Raw genomic sequence first — 10,644 nt, forward strand, 5'->3', positions numbered from 1 at the left:
GGCCGGGGCACAATCTGCACTCTGAGGTAGGGGAGGTGTGACGATCAGGGGTAATCTGGCCTGTAATAAAGTGGTTATACCCGGCTAGTTACCCTTAATTCATGTGGGACTTGAGCGGGTTAATGTATCATGCACATGTGTACATGATACATTAATGTGTATTCCAAAGCCCTTTTATTCCCTGTGAATTAAATTCCCAAGTCTAGTTAAGCAGGCAAATGAGGTAAAGTGTTTTGTGATCTATGGGTAAGCACTGTGATGTATTTTGGGAGTCAGCCCTGTAAAGTGTTCATTGGATTATGTGACTGTATGTACTAATTTCTAAGCAGACTGGTAATGGTAATGGGATTTACATGCGAGTTACATGTGTATGGAGGGGCCTCTGATTTAATCAGAGGAGGTTCCTGCAAATAAATGTGCATTGAGGACAAGCTGCAGAGCCATAAGGAGTGGGGATGGGCCAGATAACATTAAGTATCTGCCATCAACCCCTCCTATGGGTTAGATATTGCTCAGCCAATCAGCCCTAGACTTGGTGTCACCAGTGGGGGGGGAGGTGCACTCCTGCTTCCTCCCAGTGTTCCTTGCCTGTTTGTGATAGGACTTACCCTATAAAGAGGCAGTGTGCCCCAACCCCAGTGATAGTGTTCGCTGTTCATAGTTGGTGGTTCGTGAGTCTAATCCAGCAAGGGAGAATTGCTAGCCAGTGTTATTCTTGGATACTTCACCCTGTTATTTTACCGTAAGTGTTATTTTTAAGTGTCATTTGTGTTAGTGTTGTGTTTGTCCGAACGGGAATACATCTTCAGTTTATTTTATAATTTTGTCCTGTTCAATCAGTGCCCAGTATATTCGGCGTGAATTAGGTCTGGTCTACCGTGACAGTCCGGTGTTGCACTCAGACCAGGTACAATTTTCACTATATTCTGTATTAAAACGTTTTTGTAAATGTACTTACAGGTACCCTATATGTTCAAAGGATCTGTTCTTGCATATTAACCCACCTGGTACTCCAGCTTGTTTCTGTGCAAGAGATACAAAGGTAAACATATACCCAAAATGTGATGATATTGATTAATAAACATACACACCACCGACCCTGTGTTTGAGATAGGAGTGCACCCAATAAAATGATATTTTCCATCCCCTCTCCCTTTTGTGATTCCAATAGCTTTCTAGGAAGCCATCATCCTGTGGTAGCACCCTTACAGTTTTAGAGCAAGCTATCTCTGTCTGCTGTTTCTAATGATTAAAGATACACATACACTGGTATGACTACTTATCTTTACAAACACATACTGTACATCTATAACAAAATAGCAATACAGTCCCACATACAGTACCCACACCATATACGCACCCCAGTGAGATTACCCAAAGTACTAAGGTGCTCTGGGCACCTAACCACCTAGTGTCCGCAGAGCCAAGCTCACCCAAAGTATGGGGAGTAGCGCTACCCCCTGTGTGTGGCTGTTGGTACATGTGGGTACCTTCCTGGTCTCCATCCAGACCAGGGTATATGGAGATGATGGAACCGCGGTCTATCGGATCCTTTCACTCCGCCTGCTGCATCCGCCTCTTGAGGGAGTTCCAGTTGGAGGGTGTCCCTTAATGTCTATGTTGTGCCTGTGATCTGGTCCACGACCACAGGCCACACACACCACATGGCGTCCGTCCGACGGTGATGCCCAATGCCACTACCGGCACTAGCATAGTGACTACAGGGAAGCGGCCCTATCTGGGGGCCTTCCCTGCAGCAACCTCAACCTGGAAGGGATTTAGGGTCTATCTTGGGCCTAGGGGGGGGGGGAGCCACTAGCACCCGGACACTAACTTCTCCCTTGGTGTCCCTGCTCCAACTGTCAGCAACTGCCAGCAACATTCTATCCTGCATGCGTGGCTCCTTGAGCCCTATTGGCTCTCTTGCCCACGTGGTATTGCAGCCCCTGAGGCTGCTGGGACTTGTAGTCCCTAGGTCTCCTCTGTGGAGCCTGTTCTAAGATGGCCGCTGCTCGCGGCCGTATCTGCGCATGCGCAAGACTTCGACGGCGAATATGGAAGCAAACAAGATGGCGACCCCAACTTGCCGGGTGAGCCGCGGAGCTCCGGCGACCCGATTGCCACACAGCCCGCAGCCCTACCGAAGCGCTCCCTGCACCCATGCTACCGCTGCCGGCACCTAGGTGGATCTTCAGCCGTCCCCACAGACCTGAAGGTAGGGGACCTGGCTACATATACTGTATAACATTAGTTAGTTGTTGGTTTCAGATCTTAATACCTTAATGGTTTTATAGTTTTTTAACCACTTTATAATTATTTTTTTTTAATTTGTATCGTCTTTTCAGGTGCTGGTTAAACCTTTAACTCTTTCACTCCCAACAAGGCATTAATCTCTGGCAGTAAAAAAGTTACGGCATGTGTATACTCTTGAAAACATTGATCTACAAATAGCAGCTAGGCAATAAGGGGAATAATTTCTACCTAAAGCCTGAAATAGTTATATTGTCTATATAAGTGTAGCCCTCTTTCCTGCTGATATTCAGAGACTACTAGTGCTGTACTGTATGTACCTGCTGGCTAAGCGAGATCTGGGCCTCCGCTAACTGGGATCCTGGGGTAACAATATGTTCTTGGCAGCACCTCCACTTACCCAGGATCCCCAATACGTAAGATTTCCCTAGGTAAGAATAATGATAACCAGCCTCAACGTTGTAACTTTTTACTAATAAGTAATCGCAAAACCTTAGCGTACACCTATTAGGGATAACACACATATAGTACAGTACATGAATAGCTGATATTCAGTAATATACACCAGTGGCCTGGCCACTCTCCTCATTGAGTAATGTCACTTCCCACCACCGCGTGCGCCCCACACCGTGTCCAATGTATATACTCAGTCCCTTGGTCACTCAACCCAGTGTCCCCAAAGAACCCTCCCCCAAGGCGGGATCAGCGCCTGAAGGTACCGGTGTTGGTGCACTTATTAAATACCTTCGGGCTACTCCAGCAGCCGGCAACAGACTTCAAAAAGGATCCGCCGTAGTCTCTCACGAGTTGGGAATGTCCAGTAGCTTGAGCCCAAACCACTGTTCACACACAGCAGCGCAGCTCAGGAAGAACACTGTGTCTCTGTCTGCTTCTACAGTAAGGGAATAGAATGTCTCTAGGGCTTTCCCTGCAGCACCACAAGCTAATGGTGACTCGGGGTCTGCACTGGGCCTGAGGGGAAATCTGGCCTACGCAGGTGGGTCACTGACCCCCTGCACACACACAACCTCTCCCCTTGCTCCTCCGGTGCCCTCTGCTAGCGTTGTCTCTCCCCCACGCTTTCCTGCCTGCCAGCAATCCCTGCACTCCTATTCGTTCCCTGGTGTCATGTGGGTCTGCTAGGTCTCATGGGCGTTGTAGTTTTACTTCAGAGCCTCCTGGTTATTGGCCAGCCGTTCGCGCGCTTACACTGCACATGTGCGAACTCTCCGTGCCTCCGGTCGCACATGAGTATTGTGCAATGCCCAAACAACATGGCGGCGCCCTGTGCTATCGGGCCGCCGCGGAACCCTCACAGCACCCCCCGATATTGCGCCCTGAAGCGGAGGTACAGAGGGGAAACTAGAACACCCCTACATAAGATAAATACGTCTCCTATTAAAGTACAACCACCTTGTGTTGTCTCACCAACACGACAATTGATCACTAACAGTTTAACAGTGTTTCAACAAAGCTAGGTCACGATAGAGCCTGGGTGGGCAACTCTGTCTCCATTCGCCACTTGTGGCGAATTGGCAGTGAAACTGTGGCGAACAGGGCTGCCAGGACTCCCGGATGGGGGGTGGGGGGGAATTTCTAACTTTCCTAACAGGCGGCAGGGGGAGATGATATGCAGCGGTGGAAGATGTTAAGCTGCGCGGAGATGGTATGTGGCACCGGGCTGAAAGTATTAGCCGGTAACATAATTACTTGTGAGAGTCAAAGCAGGACACCAGGGGAGGTGCGCCATCTAGCAGCCTGACCCAGAACTTCCTGTCTGCTGCTACCTCACGGCTCCTCTCTGCGTGCTGCTCCTGCTCTGACTCAAGAGATTCTACTACCAGACAAGGTAGGCATGGATGGGAGGACTGGGAGAGATATGAGTGGGTCAGGGAGAGATTTGAGGGGAGATGGGAGAGATGTAGGGGGCTGTGAGAGATGGGAGGGGGGCTGGGTGAGATGTGAGGAGGGCTGGGTGAGATGTGAGGAGGGCTGGGTGAGATGTGAGGAGGGCTGGGTGAGATGTGAGGAGGGCTGGGGCCTGGGTGAGATGTGAGGAGGGCTGGGGGCTGGGTGAGATGTGAGGGGGCTGGGAGAGATGTGAGGAGGGCTGGGGGCTGGGTGAGATGTGAGGGGGCTGGGAGAGATGTGAGGAGGGCTGGGGGCTGGGTGAGATGTGAGGGGGCTGGGTGAGATGTGAGGAGGGCTGGGTGAGATGTGAGGGGGCTGGGAGAGATGGGAGGGGGCTGTGAGAGATGGGAGGGGGCTGTGAGAGATGGGAGGGGGCTGTGAGAGATGGAGGGGGGCTGTGAGAGATGGGACAGGGGCTGTGAGAGATGGGAGGGGGGCTGTGAGAGATGGGGAGGGGGCTGGGTGAGATGTGAGGAGGGCTGGGAGAGATGTGGGGGGAGGGGGGCTGGGTGAGATGTGAGGAGGGCTGGGGGCTGGGTAAGATGTGAGGGGGCTGGGAGAGATGTGGGGGGGGGGGCTGGGAGTGATGTGAGAGGGGCTCTGGTCTTTACCCCCTTTCCCCCCCACATGCAGTCCTGTTCAACTGAATAAAAACATTTAAAAAAAAACATAAATATAATACATAAACATAAAACATCTCCCCATCTCCCTTCCCCCTCCTCCCCCCTGGTGGGAGATAATCTTTTACTAAAAATTTTGAATCCCACACTGGGGGGGAGAGGGGGTGCTTGATGATGGGGGAGATCAAGGGTGCTGGGGAAGATGATGAGGGGGAGTTAAATGAGATGGTGATGAGGGGGGTTAAATGAGATGGTGATGATGAGGGGGTGAGAAGATGATGAGGAGGAGGGTAGTGGTGGCGTAAAGCGGGGTGAGAGGATGAGGGGGGTTGCGGTCTGAGGGCATGCGCTTGCTGTGCCGTGCGCGCGCGTGGCAGTTATAGTTGGCTGAGGTTAGGGCAGGGAGCGTGGAACCGGCCGACAGGAGGAAAGATGAGGAAAATAAAGATTTTACGCCACTACCACCACTGAAATGTGTGTGTGTGTGTGTGTGTGTGTGTGTGTGTGTGTGTGTGTGTGTGTGTGTGTGTGTGTGTACGTACAATGTTAATAAATAATTTATTAAAGCATTTCTTTATTTATTTCAAACGTATTTATAACACACACACACACACATACATACACACAGTACCTCACTCGCTCACAGCATACACACAAGAAGCATGCGTCACGTGCACGCACGGGCTCACACACTATATAACGGCGCTGAGAATTTATAAACTTGTTCAAACAGTGTGTGTTTAAAATGTTCGCATGTGCAACATAATAACTCAATTTGTACTTTGTGTGGCTATTTTCACTTCTAATTCGCCACACCTGTGGCTACATTGAAAAATAGGTTGCCCACACCTGCGATAGAGGATATTGTCTCCACATCAAAGCTCTCCATTGTTCTAATTATTTCCATGCATCGTTTCTGTTGTAAATGTATTTACAGTTTTATTTATTTTTTAATTATTTATTTTCCTTGACGCTCTATACTCTAGACAATTGGTTTAGTGTTTGTGTGTCATTTGATTGCACATCTTGTTGCTATCACTATTGATCCAGCTGAGCCCAATGTATTGGCCAAGAAGAACTACAACCTTCCCATGCCAGTTTTTGACAAGAAGAAACATAAACATGTCATCCAAAATCTGCACTGCTACCTATGTGAAGTCAGTGTGTAAGTAAATACAATGTTTTTCTTTTTAAAATGTAAGTTTTGGTGCATTAATTCCTTATAGAAATAAGCTCAACTTTCTAATTGACTTCGTTAAAATGTCATGTAGACATTTTAGATTTTCAGTAAGTACAGTAAATGCTGTTGTAATGCTGCAATTTATTAATGAAATCTTCATGTAGGGGAAAAATTACAGAGAATTGAAGCAAGTGTTCTCATGGTTTATTGCTGTCTAGAAATCACAAGGTTAGACGACCATAATTATTAATGATTGTGTATTGCAATAATATACAAACTACCTCTCCCATCGTACTTTCAGTGTCTCTTCTGCTAACACCTCCTCCTCCTCTATTGATCTCTCTGTGGGGGTACCCCAGGGCTCTGTCCTGGGACCTCTTCTCTTTTCTCTGTACACACTCTCTCTAGGTGACCTAATAACATCTTTTGGGTTTAAATATCACCTCTATGCTGACGACACACAAATATACTTTTCAACACCTGACCTTACACCTGCTATACAGACCAAAGTTTCTGAATGTCTCTCTGCTATATCATCCTGGATGGCCCTCCGTCGCCTTAAACTCAACATGGCTAAAACAGAGCTCCTCATACTTCCTCCCAAACCTGGCCCTACTACCTCCTTCCACATTACTGTTGGAACTACGATCATCCACCCAGTAGCCCAAGCACGCTGCCTAGGGGTCACTAGGCCGACTCCTCTCTCATATTCGCCCCTCACATTCAAAACATTTCTAAAACGTGTCGCTTTTTCCTCCGCAATATAACAAAGATACGCCCTTTCCTCTGTTGCTCGACTGCTAAAACTCTGACTCAGGCCCTCATTTTCTCCCGTCTTGATTACTGTAACCTCCTGCTGTCCGGCCTTCCTGCCTCTCACCTGTCTCCCCTACAATCTATCCTAAATGCTGCTGCCAGAATCACTCTACTCTTTCCTAGATCTGTCTCAGCATCTCCCCTCCTGAAATCCCTCTCCTGGCTTCCAATCAAATCCCGTATCTCACACTCCATTCTTCTCCTCACTTTTAAAGCTTTACACTCTTCTGCCCCTCCTTACATCTCAGCCCTAATTTCTCGCTATGCACCATCCCGACTCTTGCGTTCTGCTCAAGGATGTCTTCTTTCTACCCCCTTTTTATCTAAAGCCCTCTCCCGCCTTAAACCTTTTTCACTGACTGCCCCACACCTCTGGAATGCCCTTCCCCTCAGTACCCGACTAGCACCCTCTCTATCCACCTTTAAGACCCACCTTAAGACACACTTGCTTAAAGAAGCATACGAATAGCACTGTGAACATTCTGAACACATGATACATAAAGCTTGGCCCCCTGCAGACGCACTTACCAGAACTCCCTCCTCCTGTCTCTGTACGTTCTCCCTACCTACCAATTAGATTGTAAGCTCCTCGGGGCAGGGACTCCTCTTCCTTAATGTTATGTTTGTCTAAAGCACTTATTCCCATGATCTGTTATTTATATTATCTGTTATTTATTCCATTACCACATGTATTACTACTGTGAAGCGCTATGTACATTAATGGCGCTATATAAATAAAGACATACAATACAATACAATACATCAGTTTTGGAAATAAAACACAGCTGTACTTGTGTGTGCATTTTACATATTTGTTAATAATTATGATGCAATTATTACAAATTAGTTGGATTTAGTCTAGTTATTAGTATGCAATATGAATGCACATTTTGTATTTACTATTTTGCAAACACTTGATGTTTAACTAGTACGAAGTTAACTTACTTTAAAAAAAAATAAACCATGGCAACAATAGCATTCGCCTGTCACTATCCTGTTTTTTTTTTTAAACATTTTATTTATCTTCTCTTTCCTTTTTCAGGGGCCATAAAGCCAAGCACTGCAGTGCATGTAACAAATGCATTGCAGACTTTGATCACCATTGCAAGTGGCTTAATAACTGTGTAGGAAGAAAGAACTACTGGTAAGATCCCTCAAAAAGCTTCTAATTTATGTGTGTTTTATGCTCTCTAGCTGTACCTTATTTGGAGTTTCAGATCTGCAACACTTCTAGATCTATTTAAAGCTGCAGTTGACGAAATATCCTTTTTTTTTTTTTTAATCAGTTTTGCACTATGAGAAAATACTTGTAGCATTTAAAAAAATAATAAATAAACAGACGTTTTCAATGTATTCTAATGTAACTAGCATTTTTGTTCCTATAGCAACCATTTACAAAGTCACATCCCCTTCCCCTGCTGCTGAGCCCTGGCCTCTCTAGCTGTGAACCAATTGAATCTAGTGCCTGCCTGGTAACATGATCTTCCTCACAGAACTTTGGCTGTCAGTGCATCAGATGAGGACCCATGAGGCATTTAGTGAACCCGAGCCGAATCTTCAGCGATCGATTACAGGAGAACGGATCGATCAGCAACTTAGCCTATCACTTGTTAGTGTGTAGATTGAATTGATGCACATATTGAATGATTTTTTTTTTTTAAATGACAGCTTGAACTGCAGCTTTAATGCATTTCAAGTGGGATTTATGCCTAATCTATTTTGCTGGCATTTTCATATCAATCAGTTGTAACAGAATCCAGGCCATACAAATATGTTTTCTGTTCAAATATATTACATCATTAAACCAGCAGCATTTGTCAAATTAGCTAGTTTTATTAAAACAAAATAATGTATTTCATGTTTTCTCTTTCTGAGGTCTGTACTAGTACAGTAGTTACAGTATACTCGGCTGTATATTTTGAGAAGGCACTGGATCTGGAGGTGATAAAATGTAAAGTTGGCTTCAGCCACCTGGAATTGGCCATACTTCATTTGCCTTTGCTCATTTATTTATGTGTAACGGGTTTTCCCCCACCCATTCGCATATAGAGTGTATGTGAGGGGGAACCTATATGTTACCAGGTGTGGTGCAGTATACATGTCAGGCTCACAGGAGGTCTGAGCCTCCGCTATGAGAGCCTGGGGTGAATCCTCTGGAACGATCTTCTTCGGTCAGCGCCTCCACCTGTGTAGGTTTCTAGGAGTGTAGAATGTCCCCTACACAGGACCCACATATAGTAACCACATACACAGGAGTATAAAGATAACCGTTTACTATATGCAGAATCAAACATGACACAATACACATAGCAATAATAATAGTGACAGTGTCCTTCTATGACACTCACAGGCACAACTACCCACAGGCACACTATCTCACAGTGCCTTAACCCCACAAATTATACCTAGAGTCCCACGAGTCCACTTAACAGACCCAGAACCTATAGGCGGGATCAGCGCCTAATGTACCGGTATGTTGGTGCACTTAATACGATACCTGCCTCAGTGCTCCAGCACCTGAGGCTGCAGATTCTTCACAAAGGATCCGCTGCTCTGCGATCTCCTCTGTGACGTCCTGCAACTCTGCCTGGCGGTGGGTGACTCCCGCATGGAGTGATCCACCTTTGGAAAGTCTCTTATCTCTGCAGCCGCAGAGAATGATTCCTAGCAACACTGACCCTTCTTGTCAGAGCACACAGCACTGCAGCTGTGTCACTGACTGAACTGACTAAACTGACTGCTAACAGGGCAAAGTCTCTACCTAAGGGGCCTTCCCTAAAGCAGTCACAAGCTGAAGGGGAGTGGGGTCTAACTGGAGCCTAAGGGCAGACTTCTGGCCTAGTGCAGGAGGCTACTTTCCTCCCTGCACAAACACACCCTCCCCTCTCTGTGTCCCAGCTCCTAACTGACAATCCCTGTCTGCACACAACATTGTATCTTCTCCAACAGGAGAAGCTGCAAGCTCTATTGGCTGTCTGGCTGCCTGTGACCAGGGTGAAAGTGCAGTCCCCAGAGGCTGCTGGGAATTGTAGTCCTTGGTACAGCTCTTTCCTATGGCGATCTTTACTGCGCATGTCTGAAGCTGTAATGGCCGCCGCTACTCTTAACTGAGCATGCGCAACTTCCAAGAGCTCTTGCACACATGTAATGGCCACCTCTGCTTGCCAACCTCTGTGCATTGCACTGCTCAGGCGCGAACTCCCGCGCCAACCTCAACATGGCCGCCGCGACTGCTCTGCTTACGCGCAAGCCTCCGCACATGCGCGAACACATTAAACATGGCGGCGTCCTGCCGCAGCTGCCACCGGGAGCCCCCGGGAACGCGCTCGCCGCCGCAGCACACACGCTAGGGGGAAAGAAACCTGCAGACAGTGGGGCCAGAGGGACACTGGCTACAATGTCCCCCTGGTGGAAATACCAACGTCCCCGCTTGGAGAACAGCGTCACAGAGCGCAATAATGTTATATAATGAAAATGCAGTGCATAGTATATACAACTTATCACAGGTGCTTTAACGTCATTGGTACATGGCATATCACACACAGTAATACTCGAGGCCAGCTGAGTGTTAGCAGTTTGCTGAGACCAATTGTGGGGTGCCTTAAAAGATATACAGCACACAAAAACAAAAATAGCTTTTCATTAGCAAACAAAAGAAAATGGCTTTTTCTTCAGCAGACAAAACAAAGCAGTTTCTCTTTAGCAGACAGTGTAAAAATAAGGCAGCTACCCTTTTCTATGCAGGAGACAGACAGTTCATAAACCATGTACTTTGCTAACAGACCTTGTATCAGTAATCTCTTCAGTAGCTTACTCCTCTCTCCTCAACAGCCAGCCCCATGTGTCTATAGCCTGGGGTTTTAACTC

The 10,644-nt window shown here is 47.0% G+C and overlaps 1 protein-coding gene across 1 annotated transcript in view; it reads left to right on the forward strand.

Annotated features, from left to right (window-relative positions):
• ZDHHC11 (zDHHC palmitoyltransferase 11) overlaps positions 1 to 8,577 on the forward strand; it is a 117,359-nt gene extending 108,782 nt beyond the window's left edge. Inside the window, exons 3-5 of the mRNA XM_075589085.1 lie at positions 5,768 to 5,946; positions 7,820 to 7,921; positions 8,163 to 8,577. Coding sequence (XP_075445200.1) covers positions 5,768 to 5,946; positions 7,820 to 7,921; positions 8,163 to 8,202 — 321 coding nt within the window. The 3' untranslated portion in view covers positions 8,203 to 8,577. The remainder of the gene's footprint in view (positions 1 to 5,767; positions 5,947 to 7,819; positions 7,922 to 8,162) is intronic.
• Positions 8,578 to 10,644: the final 2,067 nt, after the last annotated feature.

Source organism: Ascaphus truei, chromosome 2 (assembly GCF_040206685.1).
Source record: "Ascaphus truei isolate aAscTru1 chromosome 2, aAscTru1.hap1, whole genome shotgun sequence".
Classification (NCBI taxonomy): domain Eukaryota; kingdom Metazoa; phylum Chordata; class Amphibia; order Anura; family Ascaphidae; genus Ascaphus; species Ascaphus truei.